The sequence below is a fragment of the Priceomyces carsonii genome (assembly GCF_900007245.1).
Source record: "Priceomyces carsonii strain CBS4050 genome assembly, scaffold: Debaryomyces_carsonii_scaffold_6, whole genome shotgun sequence".
Lineage (NCBI taxonomy): Eukaryota > Fungi > Ascomycota > Pichiomycetes > Serinales > Debaryomycetaceae > Priceomyces > Priceomyces carsonii.
In genome coordinates, this window is record NW_026946679.1 from 890561 (window position 1) to 903725 (window position 13165).

A 13165-nucleotide genomic window follows, 5' to 3' on the forward strand; every position below is an offset into this window, starting at 1 on the left:
ATATATATATATATATATATATATATATTTATATACATATATTTGTCTATATAAAGAAATATCGTATTAGCTCATTAATCCACGGGATATTCTACGTTTCCTTTAGGAATATACTCAAATGCTGTCAAGTCATTGGATGTATACGTTAACAGGTAGAGGTCGTCCTTATCTCCTGATAGTATTAGTTTTAGCAGCTTTTGTAAAGAAGCAACAATTCCTGTATTTTGGGGATCCAAAATCCAATCTATATCCTTCCAATCCAATATACCTTCATGACAGAAAACAACTGGAGTCTTATACGATCTCACCGTCTCAGATGATACCTGCGCTGTGAACAAGTACATCCCATTGAAATCAATATCATCTACATTCCATCTGGTTACCCCTCTCGCGACATACTGTGATAGACTGAGCCCAGTCTCTTCATAGGTTTCCCTCACAATGCACTCTCTAGGAGACTCATCGATATCCAATTTACCTCCCACAGCGTTCCATCTTCCCATCCAAGGCGATTTTTGTCTGTTTAGGAGAAGAACTTTGCGGAGCTCAGGACAGTAGACAATTCCGTAAGTATATTTTAGTCTTTTATTTTTGGTCATGAAGTAACAAATATAGAGCTATCCATCAAAGTTCTTATCACCTTACGCATTAATTAGTAGTTACGAACAAGATCTGCATGTAGTACAATACTCGCTAACTAAGACCGAGGCGGGGAGGGTAAAACGCTGTACAAGTGCGCAGTAGACAGGGAGAAGAAATAATGTGGCACGCCAACTGTGAGAACTTAGTGCGTGTAACTCAGCTAGATCTCGCTAGACTCAAAATATCCTGCGCGTTAGGGCACATGCCGGCACGTTGTTGAGCACGCTGTCAGCGCCAACAAATCATATATATTTAAATATTCTCCGGCATTCTCAACGATTTGTGAAAACAATCTGTGATCAATCTTTAATTCATCAATTATCGAAAGAAGAATTTCTCAAGAAATGTCTACTGCTTATTCAGATATCCAAAAGCCAACTAACGATTTGTTAAGTCGTGACTTCTTCCACGCTGCTACTGCTTCAGTTGATGTTAAGTCTACTGCTCCTAATGGAGTCGCTTTTACTGTCAAAGGTAAGACAGCTAAGGACAACTCAATTGCTGCTTCAGTTGATGCTAAATATGCCGACAAGTCTAGTGGATTGACCTTGACTCAGGGCTGGAATAACGCCAACTCTTTGAACACCAAGATCGAGTTGTCTGAGTTATTGACCCCAGGCTTGAAAGGTGAGTTAAACACCTCCGTCGTTCCTAACGGTCCTCGTAATGCCAAGTTGAACTTCTTCTACCAACAATCAGCCGTTAATGCTAGATTATTCTTTGATTTATTGAAAGGTCCTGTCGCAACTGCTGATTTGGCTGCTTCTCACGATGGTTTTGTTGCTGGTGGTGAATTAGGTTACGACATTGCTTCTGCCAAGGTCAACAAGTATTCTGTTGGTGTAGGTTACGCTAACCCTATCTATACTGTTTCCGCAACTGCAACTTCTAACTTGTCCGTTTTCACAGCTGCTTACTACCACAAGGTCTCCCCCTTAGTTGAAGCAGGTGCAAAGGCCACTTGGGATTCTGTCAAATCTTCCAACGTCAGTGTCGAGTTTGCTACCAAGTATGCTTTAGACAGCAGCGCTTTCATCAAGGCTAAAATTGCCGACTCAGGATTGACTGCCTTGGCATATTCTCAAAAATTGAGACCAGGTGTCACCTTGGGATTAGGAGCTTCTTTTGATGCCTTGAAATTGGCCGAGCCTGTGCATAAGCTCGGTTTCTCTTTGTCCTTTTCTGCTTAAGTGTAGTTATGTAGTTAGGAAACCCGATTCTTTATATTATTCTATATATGAATTACGATACTAAGCAGTAGACCAACCCTATGTGCAGGCTTTTCATAATATGAAAAAGCCTCTTGAGATGTCTTTGTACATGGAAAGAATTCCCAGTAGTTGGTATCAAAGTTCGAATCCGTTGATGAGATGTCAGAGACAAGCTTACAGAAAGATGCTATAAATAAGGTCGACTCATCGAAAAGGCCTAGCATTCTACAAGTGTCACGGCCCTTTTTCACGAGCTCTGAATTATCATATGTACATTCGTTCACTATTCCAGAACAGAAAAAGTTAACATTCAACCAAAGAAAGCACCAGATATATCAGTATGTATTTCAAATTGTTCGGGCTTTGAAGCTTCCTTTGAGGGTTTTAGGAACTACCATGAATTACTACCAAAGGTGGTATTTATTCAATAAATTTGAAGAGATGAACGATGCGACAGACTTGGAGAACGACACATATACAATTGCACTTACTTGCTTATTCTTGGCTTCGAAGAACGAGGACTGTATTAAGAAATTGAAGGATATACAAGCAGTCAGCAACAGGCAAAGAAATGATAAATCCTTGATGCAACAACAGTATCTAGATTTACAACGAAAGGCAATAATGAACATAGAATTCAAGTTGTTGCAAGTCATAAAATTTGACTTTATTAATGGCTCCTCGATCCAAAGCACTGACCAGCTAGTCGTCCAATTCTGCAAAAAATTAGAAGTTGACTATAAAACCACGATGTATAGTTGGCTTATCAGTTTTGATTTGATGTCTACTCCCTTATGCCTAATAATCCCTCCTCATTGCATTGCTTTAGCAATAATTATAGTGACTTTGAACCTTAAACCGAAAGAAATTCGACTGAAGTATACACAAGATGATGCATCGAATTCTTCTCCCAAATTAAATGAAATCTTAGAGACAATAGACTGTTATGAGGGGTTCAGGTGTCCAGAGACTTTGGTTAATGAAGGCATAATTTATATATTGGATTACTATGTTCATCAGATGAATTTCTCTATACTAAATGAATTCATGCCATCGATCGATCTGGAGACAGGGAAAGAACAAATATTCAAATTCATGGATTTAAAGTCAAGGTTCAATGATCTAAAAATTTTAGATCAAAAATCTTGTTCGACTGAAAAACTATTGAAGCAAGACGAGTATCTATCTTGCTGGGACTATTCAATCGGCTTGAAGGGGTCATCAAGGTTTATTTCCAGTAATAAGAGAAGAAGGTTCGATTCGGAATTCGAAAAATTAAAAAGAAGTAATTAGAATGGAAAGTAATGACTATTATATGTGCTACTCTATTTACTCAACTTGTAACTGACAAACGTTCCCACCTGATGGATATCTGTACTGAACGACGTAAACTTGACCCTTTCCACATCGTCGCCTTCGAGAAGTTTCCCATCACCATTTGTATCACACCATTCTAAGGGTATATTGCTAGCCTCATAATTAGAGTCTGTATAAACTAGTACATTAAATGTATAATCGTCGTCTTTTAAAATTGGCAAATAGGAAACCAGGGACGTTATTTGTCTTATGATCGATTGGATCTCCTTTTGAGTTTCCAGAATATCCTTGCCAGTATCACCCGTGATATCCTGCCCTATTTCCTGTCCTGGTTCTTTTAAAATATCAATGCTAAATTCCCATCTCTCTATGTTTTCGGCGGTAGATTTTGACACTATCACCACAACCAATTTTACAATTTTCTTTCCATAAACCCATTTTTTAACTTGTTTCATAATCTGTTTGATGTAATCCTGGACCTCTTCATCGCTGCTGATGAGCAATGGTAAGCCATATTTTTTGACTGTATGGAAATCTTCTGGCGGATAAATTCCTCTTTGAAATAAGATGGCGTTAATTGCAAATTCAAAATAATCCGCAACGACCTTAGAAGACCCTTTAAGTGCAAGCTTGGAGAGAGGAGATACTTCCTTCAGCTTCCTAATACTTTCTGACATCAACTTTAGATCCCTATTTGAGTTTTACCAAGATTAACCTAAATGCTATTATTTATATTAAATATATATAGGAAACGCGACTCATAATTTAATATTTGGCTCCAGTTGGTTATTTGACTAAAGGCAAAGGTAAATATAAGAGAATGGTAAGTAAATTAGTAACAAATGTTCATACAGCACTAACAAATGAAGGAGCATGGGATCAAAAAAGTAAAATTGACAGAAGAAGCCAGGAAGGCTAAATTGGAAAAGGACAAAATAAAGATAGCGAACTACAGAAAGCTTACAAATCGAATTTTAGACTTGAGAGATAGCGGGAACTATAGCATCGGATCACTTAGCGAAACCACTACACTCTTAAACATAAATCCAGAATTTTATACAGTTTGGAATTTCCGAAGAGAAATACTTTTGAGCTTATTTGAAAAACAAGAACTTGATATGAAGCAAGCTTTGGAGGAAGATTTACAGATGGTTCTCGCTCATTTGAAGAGGTTTCCGAAGTGCTATTGGATATGGAATCATCGTATATGGTGCTTGGGTCAATTGCAAAAGAAGCATTTGGCGAACTGGAAATATGAGTTAGGTATAGTATCCAAGCTACTTGAGTTGGACAATCGAAATTTTCATGGCTGGCAATATAGAAGGTATGTAGTAGATAACATGGAAAAAAATTTGCCGCCAGACCAGGCTTTGGTAGGGTCTTTGCAGATCAATATCAACGAGTTGCAGTATACTACAACAAAAGTCAACAAGAATATTTCAAACTTCTCGGCTTGGCACAACAGAACGAAGTTAATTCCCAAAATATACCAAATATTACTGAAAGTAGGGAAAACGGGGCAATTCGCTGACGAGCAAATATTCTCAGATCCCTACGTAACATTGCTTCACGAGTTGGAATTGATAAAGACAGGAATGTATATGGACGCCGACGATTCTTCCGTTTGGCTATATTTAAGGTGGCTCTTAACTGACGAATTGTTCGTAAATGACTTGAAGAGTCATCACCAAGTGGAACGGAAGAGTTACTCAGATATCTTAACACAGCAGTTAGAAGTAGTGGAGGAGTTGAATGAATTGGAAATAGAAGACCACCCACAGCACCTTGATAACTGCTGGTGTTTGAAAAGCATTGTTTTGATCAAGAGTTTGATTAATCGAGAGAACAAAAAAGACTTGATGTCAGATGAAATTAAAGAGCTGTTGTTAAAATTGATAAAGCTAGATCCTTTGAGGGAAGGTAAATACATAGATCAACTAGAGAGAAAGGAATCCATAATCTCATGATAGCAATAATATCACAATGATGACTCTCCATATATCCACTGGGTTCTCTATATATCTTATATAAGTATGAGATTGATGTGCACTAGGACAGTTTTGTATACTTAATCTATAGATGAGATGGGCGCGAAGACCAAAAAAAAAAAAAATTTCAAGATACAATTAGTACCTCTGAAGGATAAAAAAAATGGGAAAAGGCAAATCAAGAGGAAGAAGGTTAGAGAAGAAGGTTGCCGATGAAGTTGATACAGACAGCAATGACAAAAATGAGATCGCTGAGCCTTCAGAGGACAATTTGATCACTAAGACTACTTTTTTTGGATTAGTTGACTCTAACGAGTTAGATTACTTCAAGCAAGCAGAGCAGACACTTAATATTAATACATTTGAAAGTGACGAAGAGCGAGAGACATTTACAAGATCGATATTAGAAGAAGCAAAAGGAAAAGAGCTCAAGCTTGTGACCAACCAAATATGTTCGAAATTAATGGAACGTTTGATTCTTCTTGCCAATAGTGCTCAGCTCAAGAGAATTTTCAGACTGTTTTCAAAGCATTTCTTTGAACTATGTCATCACAAATATTCCTCACATGTTTTAGAGACATTGTTTGTGAGGTCAGCTGCTCTTATCGAAAAGGAACTCACAGGAATTGATGGCGACATACAAGTTGGAGATGAAGAAGACGACGAGGAAGCAGATGTTACCATGGAATCATTATTTAATGCAATGATTGATGAACTTAAGCCTCATATAAAGATAATGATTACGGACCCATATTCATCACATGTCTTAAGATTGTTAATTCTAGTGCTTTCTGGCAAAGAGTTGCCCTCAACTACCACTTCAAACTCAGTATTAAGGTCCAAAAAATCTAAGATTGCAAGAAAAATGATTGAAATCAAGGACAACGATGATTTTAATAGGTCATTCCAGACTCCTGCATCATTCAAAGACCAATTGAAAGACATTTGTTCAATCTCTATTCAAGGTCAGGATACGAAGCACATCAGGGAGCTCGCAATTCATAAAGTAGGGTCTCCAGTGTTACAGCTATTAGTTCAAGTGGAAGGAATCGTGGATAAGGAAAGAAAAATTTGGTTTCTTTTATTTGACTCCAATGGCAAGGAACCACAGGAAGAAGCGTTCATGGAATATTTACTTTCAGATTCAGTGGGATCCCATTTTCTTGAATCGTTTGTAAAGAACACTGGAGTTCGACTAATGTTCATTGAGAGACTATATGAATTATATATGAAGGATAGGATCTTGAAACTAGCAAGAAGGCACAATACAGGTGTGTATATCGTTCAAGCTCTATTGCTCAAGCTAAAACCTAGAGAAGTTGAATTTATTTTAGATCAGTTGATTCCAGAATTAGCAAACTTAATCTCGATTACAGAAATTCAAAACTTGGATCTTGCCAAAGCCGTTCTAGATGCATCTGAGCGAAGATCCCATTATAGAAGAGAAGATATAGTTGACCAGCTCATGAAAAAATTTGCACCCGAGTATTATGAAGATAAGCAGTCTGATTCTTCTCTTGCAGAGAATGTATTGATGTTGGAAAGTTCTACCTTAGGAAATACTCGTGATGATTGGCCAACGGTCGAAGAGAGGAGAAGGACTTTGTTCTTGAGCAAATTGGTAGACTATGATTCGTGCTTTCTCTTCTGCTTATGGAATAGTTTTCTTAATTTACCTTCAGGAAGGTTTATTCAAATGTGTTATCACGGTGTATTTTCCCACGCAGTCGAAGAATCTCTTAAATTCGTACCATCTGAATCCAAGGAAACTTTAATTTTAAGAAAAAGAGTTCTTAACTTGTTTCAAAATCAGATTGCAAACTTGTCGTGCAATTCTTATGGATCTCATATTGTGGACAAGTTGTGGACCTTTACAATTGCATTGCCTATGTATAAAGATCGATTTGCTACGGAGTTGTTGAACGAGTCTCATAAAGTGAAAGAGAGCAAATATGGGAAATTGGTTTGGAAGAACTGGTCTATGGAGCTTTTCACAAGAAAAAGGAGTGACTGGAGGCAGGTCATAAAACAACAACAGGAGGAATATTTCGAAGATCAAAAACCTGAAAAGCCTATTGACTTGAAAATTGAACAATTGGCAAAGAGGCAAAACCCTATAGATGCCTCAAAACGTTCTAACCATGGTTATCCTTATGATACCAATGGCAAAAGAAGAAGAATAGAAAATAAGCATTTATAAAAGAATTATCTATGTACATATATAAACACTTAAGAAATCTATTTAGCAATTGTAGTAATTCTATACTCATTAAGAGTTTCCAAACTAATCGATGTTGGGCTCTCTATAACTGGATCGACTCCTGACTGGTTCTTAGGAAATGCGATAACATCCCTAATACTAGAAGACCCTACCAACATCGCACAGAGTCTATCAAATCCTAGGGCTAATCCAGCATGCGGTGGACATCCCATACTCAAGGCATGCAATAAATGACCGAAAAGCTTATCGTAGTTGTGGATGTTTAAAATGTTAAGGAAAATGTACTTCTGTAATTCGGGATCGTGGACTCTTCGGGATCCACCCCCAACTTCAACTCCATTGATAACTAAATCATAGTGCTCACCGCGAGCTTTGAGAGGATCACTACCTAAATATTCGTAATCTTCCAATTTGACCATTGTGAAAGGATGGTGTGTAGATTCATACTTAGAATAGTTGTAGGTAGGAAAGTCATCGGCAGGATCAGTCGAAGTTTCGATTGGGTTGAATAGGGGAAAATCAATGACCCATGATCCAACAAATATTTCGTTTATATTCGGACAGTTTTCAAGAAGTTTTGTTTTCAGGTTGTATATTTTTCTTTCCCACTTTCCAGGGAATTCTTTTATAGCCAACTGACGAAAGCGTCCCAAAGGAGTAGGATTTTCATAGGGAAGTTCAGCTCGGCTAGAGAAAGCAAGAATGTCGCCTGGAGCGAGTCCCAAGAAATGATTCAAATCAGATTCTTTAAACCGTGAAGTTTTCTCTAAGACCGACTTGTCAACAAATTTTTGATACCAATTTTTGCACTCATTTTCATTATTCAATGCTAATATAGTTGGCTTGCGCCTAGAATAGCTTTTAGGATCTACCAAACATTTGGGCATTTTAAAGGCCCCCGAGGGATTGAAGGCATTCTTCAACACACACGCTTCAACGACAGGAAAATTTTCGTTCTTCTTTGATATAAAGAAGTTTGATAGGTTCTTGAATTCTATAGATGACCTAAGATCAGGTTTGTCTATACCGTAGTTTTCAAGTGCATCAAGATAGGTAAGTTTAGAAAATTTACCTTCGGTTCCCGGCTCGATCTTTTCTAAGTGACCATCTTGATTTAAGCGATAGGTAGAATAATTACCGACTTTGTTCCATGTTTGTTTTACCAAATCCTCAACAACATCTGTCACCTGTTCCCTATGATTGACAAAACTCATCTCCAAATCAACTTGCGTGAATTCTGGTTGTCTATCGGACCTCAAGTCTTCATCTCTAAAACATTTTGTAATTTGGAAATACTTCGTGAAACCTGAGCTCATCAAAATTTGCTTGTACTGTTGTGGCGACTGAGGCAAGGCATAAAATCTATCATACGTCCTTGTTGGAACCAAGAACTCTCTTGCACCTTCAGGCGTTGACTTAAATAATAAGGGCGTCTCAAGATCAACAAAGTCATACTTTTCGGTCAAGATATTCCTCATCAAATGACTGGCTTTGCTTCTCATCCTTAAAGCTTTTTGAAAGAATGGCGTTCTTAGTTGCAAATATCTAAATTGAGGAGGTAAATCCTTGGGTGACGAATGTTTAAGCTTATCTAACCTTGCGGCATCCAAATTGGACAGATTCAATACTTGGTAGTCATCAACTACTAATTCCCATTCCTTCTTTCCAGTTAGAGGCTGATCTGGTCTCGTTTCTTTCAATTTCACATATCCGCTAACGCTTACTGAATCCTCTGGAGTCGCTGATCTTAGAATGTCAATGAATTTTTGATCCGTATGGTCAGGACTCATTAAAATTTGCGTAACATTCCCATCTGTATCTCTCAATTCCGCAAAGCTCTTTGTTGATCTTATTCTGGGTCTTCTATTGAGATGACCATTCAAAGTAACCCTTACTTGATTTTTCAAAAAACCCCCAAGATCTTCGCTTATGCTCTGTACCGTGTGTGTTGCAACGGGAAAGCTAAATTTACCTACAGTAGCATATTTCTCGGGTAAACCTATCGTTGTCAAGCCTCTATGAGCGATAAAGGAAATCAGCTTTCCTAATATCCGGCTCCCTTTCATTGATTTGAGCCTTTCTGTGAGTAGGTTTAAGAGTATTTAATCTTCGATTTGAATACTGGTATATACACAACATAACATAAATACCGAGAGAGTGAACACGAATAATTTTAGATCAGCTCTTCAAAGAAAGTGGATACATAACTACGATATGAATAATTATTGAATCTTTTTAAATTAAGTATCGTACATAATTCATGATATCGGCCAATTCTATTAGAATATCGAAGGCGATCTTCATATTGATTATTTTGATCAATGTTACCGGGTTGCTCTTCGCATTGATATATTTGAATTCACATAAATATGTTGATAAGGGAAGGATATGGAACGGTATCCAGATGTTCAATGATAAATATAAACCAAAAGCAGTAGCGAATAGTCTACTTGAAGATATTGGTTACCAGATAGAGCCCCAAAATGTTCAATTTAAATTTATTAATCCGAAGAATAAACACGGTCTGCCAGATATGATATTGCAACAAAATTCCAACAGATATGCTGATTTAGTATCTAAAGAAATTAATGAGCCCAAAGACTTTAATATTGACTCCATTAGACCTCCTGAGGACATCAGTGGGTATGACCACGCTAATGCGACAATAATCGCTTTGGTTAGAAACACAGAGGCTTCAGGTATTATCAAATCAATCCGAAGACTTGAGAAAGCATTCAATTCTAAGTTTCAGTATCCTTACACATTTTTGAATGATCAACCTTTCACTGAAAGATTCAAAGATAGGATGAGAAAAGCCAGCAGTGCACCTATGAACTTCGTCCAAATCCCCCCGCAATTGTGGGATCAGCCTTCAAACATAGACACTAAAAAAGAAAGAGAAGCAATGAGAGCAATGGCAGATCATAATATTGCCTATGCCCAAAAGAAATCTTACCATAATATGTGCAGATTTTACCTGGGAAACTTTTACAATGTTCCTGAATTACAAGATTATCGATATTACTGGAGACTCGAGCCAAGCGTCGACTTCTACAGTGACGTAAATTATGACGTATTTAAATACTTGGAGGGGACTAAGAAAAAGTATGGATTCACAATCTCTCTCTACGATATCGACGAATCTGTTGCAACTCTTTGGCCCGAAACACTCAAGTTCCTAAATACAGATGATAATTTCAAGCTTGTTAATAAAAATGGCGCATTCCAATGGTTATTAGAAGACCAACAAAATCCCAAAAAAAACCTCGTTGCTAATGGATATTCTACTTGCCACTTCTGGTCTAACTTTGAAATTGGTGATATGGATTTTTTCAGAAGTGAGCCTTACGATAGTTGGTTCAGGTACTTGGACTCCACTGGCAAGTTCTATTATGAGAGATGGGGCGATGCACCAGTGCACTCTGTAGGCTTGAGCTTATTCGCTGATAAAAATGATATTCACTGGTTTAGAGATATAGGGTATTATCATGATCCATATCTCAATTGTCCAAATACCCCAAAAGCTTCAGGCTGTGAAACTGGAAAATTCAGTATATGGAAACATTTATCTGACCAAAACTGCATGATGAGTTGGGTCGACTACTCAATTAATGATCCTGATGCTATATATTGATTTCATCGTTATAAATTTACATAAACTCTCTAAAGTTATCCCTGAAAATGAAGTGAACGTCATACTTGTAAATTATTCAAATACTGCCACGGACCAAATATACCACATCGCCATTTTTGAAAGCCTTTTCACATCTTTCCGAAGTATTAATCATATTAGGAGACTCACCATTCAACTGAAACATGTAAAGCCTTTCCTTCGAATCTCTTGTCGAATTATTCAAATTGCGAATGCTCAAGTGATCTGCGATTGAATCTAAAGCTCTTCCAACCGGCCAGGCACGAGATACAAACAAAGGGTGCCTATCTCGTTCTATATTAATTTTTTCAAATAGTTCTGACTCTTCAGAATCCGACTGCGTATTTTGAGGATTGACATACAAGCACCATAAATAGATTCTATTGTTCGAAGTAATCTTCATATCGCCTTTGGCACCTTTCCTTAAAATTGCTAATTCAGAAACTCTATTTTTTGAAGATGAAGCCGATGCAGAAACAGAAGAAGATCCAAAAACTCTTCCAAATACACTATTCTTACTACTAGTACCTTTCTTCTTTTGTAATCTAAGAAATTTATTAAACTTTGAAAATGCATTTGGAGTCAAAGATGCAACGTCTCCAACTCGAAATTGCTTCTCTAATATGTTGGTCGCTTTCGGTACACTCTTAGTTATAGTTTCGTTCACTTTCTTTTTATCAGCTTCCCTATCTGGAAACAACGAAGAGGCCGTCGGCCCCGCGTAGTTCACATGCTTTCTACCTTTTTCTACCTTACTCAAACCAGGGCACTGATGACTTTCTAAAGTACGATGGTTAGAACAAAAGACAGAATTGCAAAACTCACACTTAAATGGAAGAAAGTCTAATTGGTTGCATTTGGAACAGTTCTTTCCGATATCTATTATACCACTCTCATTTGGGGCGAGTGACTTATCCACAAACAAATTCTTATTTATCTCTGCTTTTGACATCTTTCGACCCCCTGATATTCACCTGAAACACATATAATCAATAGCTACGCCCAAATATATATCCAACAAAGGTGGCGGTGGCGATATTAGCAGCTTGATATTCTATGTTTTTCTTGAACATTCCAAATTTGGTGATATCACAAGTCGCACGCTAGAGGAAAAATCCGATGACTATTTTGAGATAGACTTTCATGTTACTTTTGTAGATGAGCAAATAATGATATTTGACTTGAATGTGCCATGGCCGGTAAATAACTACACCTCTAAGCCGAGCAGTCAGCAAATAATAACCCTTAAAAATACTATTGTGACTTTGTATGTTTTGGGTTACACTCATATTGCAATTAATTTTTGTCTAAGCGAAAGTGTTAAGGTACCAGCGAAGGACCCATCTCAGATAAATCCAATTCAAATAGCACAGTTGGAAAAAGATTTGAAGGAATATGAATATTTGAAATTGTTTACAAGAATAACAATGACAATAAGTGACCCATCACAATGTCAGGGACTCTCCAAATTACAAAATTACTTTGATATAATAAGTATTCAACCTTTGACTGAAAAGGCATTGCAAATAGCATCATCTAACCTAGATATCGATTTGATATCGTTCAATTTAAGCAGTCGATTACCTTTCTTTTTAAAGCATAAAACAGTGGGCAGTGCATTAGAAAAAGGAATAAAATTTGAAATTTGCTATTCTAATTTGATATCTGGGCCTGCTGGCTACACAGTTCAAGGACCTAACGAGAATATGACCTTGAGTACTACTGCAGCATTGGCAAGGAAAAATTTCTTTAATAATGTGTTACAGTTAATAAGGGCATCAAGGTCACGAGGGTTGGTAGTTAGTAGTGGTGCAACGGGGCCACTACAAACAAGAAACCCTGACGATATTTTAAACTTATTGAAAACTTTGGGTTTAGATCACAGTAGAGCAAAGTTTTGTTTAACGGGAAACGCTGAACGAGTACTTATATCAGGTAGATTGAGAATAAAATCATACAAGCAAACAATACAGATCGATGATACCAATGTTAAGGGAGATGTATTAATAAATAATGATAGAGAAGACAAATTAAAAAAATCAGACACCTTGGCTTATAAAAAAAAGTTATCTGATACATCTAGTGGTCGTTTGCTTAAGAAGCAAAGAACTAGATAATGCAATTTTATAGTGAA

The 13165-nt window shown here is 37.2% G+C and overlaps 10 protein-coding genes across 10 annotated transcripts; 6 read left to right on the top strand and 4 right to left on the bottom strand.

Annotated features, from left to right (window-relative positions):
• Positions 1 to 74: 74 nt before the first annotated feature.
• PRCAT00005524001 (uncharacterized protein) lies at positions 75 to 599 on the bottom strand (the record flags this gene model as incomplete). Its single annotated transcript, XM_062955605.1, has 1 exon — positions 75 to 599. One exon carries the CDS (start codon positions 597 to 599, stop codon positions 75 to 77), a length of 525 nt encoding a protein of 174 aa, XP_062812191.1.
• A 387-nt stretch (positions 600 to 986) lies between these two features.
• POR1 (porin) lies at positions 987 to 1832 on the top strand (the record flags this gene model as incomplete). The annotated part of the gene is made up of 1 exon (XM_062955606.1): positions 987 to 1832. One exon carries the CDS (start codon positions 987 to 989, stop codon positions 1830 to 1832), a length of 846 nt encoding a protein of 281 aa, XP_062812192.1.
• Positions 1833 to 2012: 180 nt separating this feature from the next.
• PRCAT00005526001 (uncharacterized protein) lies at positions 2013 to 3146 on the top strand (the record flags this gene model as incomplete). Its single annotated transcript, XM_062955607.1, has 1 exon — positions 2013 to 3146. The coding sequence occupies one exon, from the start codon at positions 2013 to 2015 to the stop codon at positions 3144 to 3146; it is 1134 nt and encodes a 377-aa protein (XP_062812193.1).
• Positions 3147 to 3178: 32 nt separating this feature from the next.
• MAD2 (spindle checkpoint protein) lies at positions 3179 to 3847 on the bottom strand (the record flags this gene model as incomplete). Its single annotated transcript, XM_062955608.1, has 1 exon — positions 3179 to 3847. One exon carries the CDS (start codon positions 3845 to 3847, stop codon positions 3179 to 3181), a length of 669 nt encoding a protein of 222 aa, XP_062812194.1.
• A 186-nt stretch (positions 3848 to 4033) lies between these two features.
• On the top strand, positions 4034 to 5137 carry BET4 (Rab geranylgeranyltransferase; the record flags this gene model as incomplete). The annotated part of the gene is made up of 1 exon (XM_062955609.1): positions 4034 to 5137. One exon carries the CDS (start codon positions 4034 to 4036, stop codon positions 5135 to 5137), a length of 1104 nt encoding a protein of 367 aa, XP_062812195.1.
• Positions 5138 to 5321: 184 nt separating this feature from the next.
• Positions 5322 to 7358, top strand: PRCAT00005530001 (RNA-binding RNA processing protein; the record flags this gene model as incomplete). The annotated part of the gene is made up of 1 exon (XM_062955611.1): positions 5322 to 7358. The coding sequence occupies one exon, from the start codon at positions 5322 to 5324 to the stop codon at positions 7356 to 7358; it is 2037 nt and encodes a 678-aa protein (XP_062812196.1).
• Positions 7359 to 7396: 38 nt separating this feature from the next.
• Positions 7397 to 9445, bottom strand: PRCAT00005531001 (aspartate--tRNA ligase; the record flags this gene model as incomplete). Its single annotated transcript, XM_062955612.1, has 1 exon — positions 7397 to 9445. One exon carries the CDS (start codon positions 9443 to 9445, stop codon positions 7397 to 7399), a length of 2049 nt encoding a protein of 682 aa, XP_062812197.1.
• Positions 9446 to 9639: 194 nt separating this feature from the next.
• On the top strand, positions 9640 to 11013 carry KTR4 (putative mannosyltransferase; the record flags this gene model as incomplete). Its single annotated transcript, XM_062955613.1, has 1 exon — positions 9640 to 11013. One exon carries the CDS (start codon positions 9640 to 9642, stop codon positions 11011 to 11013), a length of 1374 nt encoding a protein of 457 aa, XP_062812198.1.
• A 76-nt stretch (positions 11014 to 11089) lies between these two features.
• PRCAT00005533001 (uncharacterized protein) lies at positions 11090 to 11983 on the bottom strand (the record flags this gene model as incomplete). The annotated part of the gene is made up of 1 exon (XM_062955614.1): positions 11090 to 11983. The coding sequence occupies one exon, from the start codon at positions 11981 to 11983 to the stop codon at positions 11090 to 11092; it is 894 nt and encodes a 297-aa protein (XP_062812199.1).
• Positions 11984 to 12200: 217 nt separating this feature from the next.
• On the top strand, positions 12201 to 13148 carry RPP1 (RNA-binding RNA processing protein; the record flags this gene model as incomplete). The annotated part of the gene is made up of 1 exon (XM_062955615.1): positions 12201 to 13148. One exon carries the CDS (start codon positions 12201 to 12203, stop codon positions 13146 to 13148), a length of 948 nt encoding a protein of 315 aa, XP_062812200.1.
• Positions 13149 to 13165: the final 17 nt, after the last annotated feature.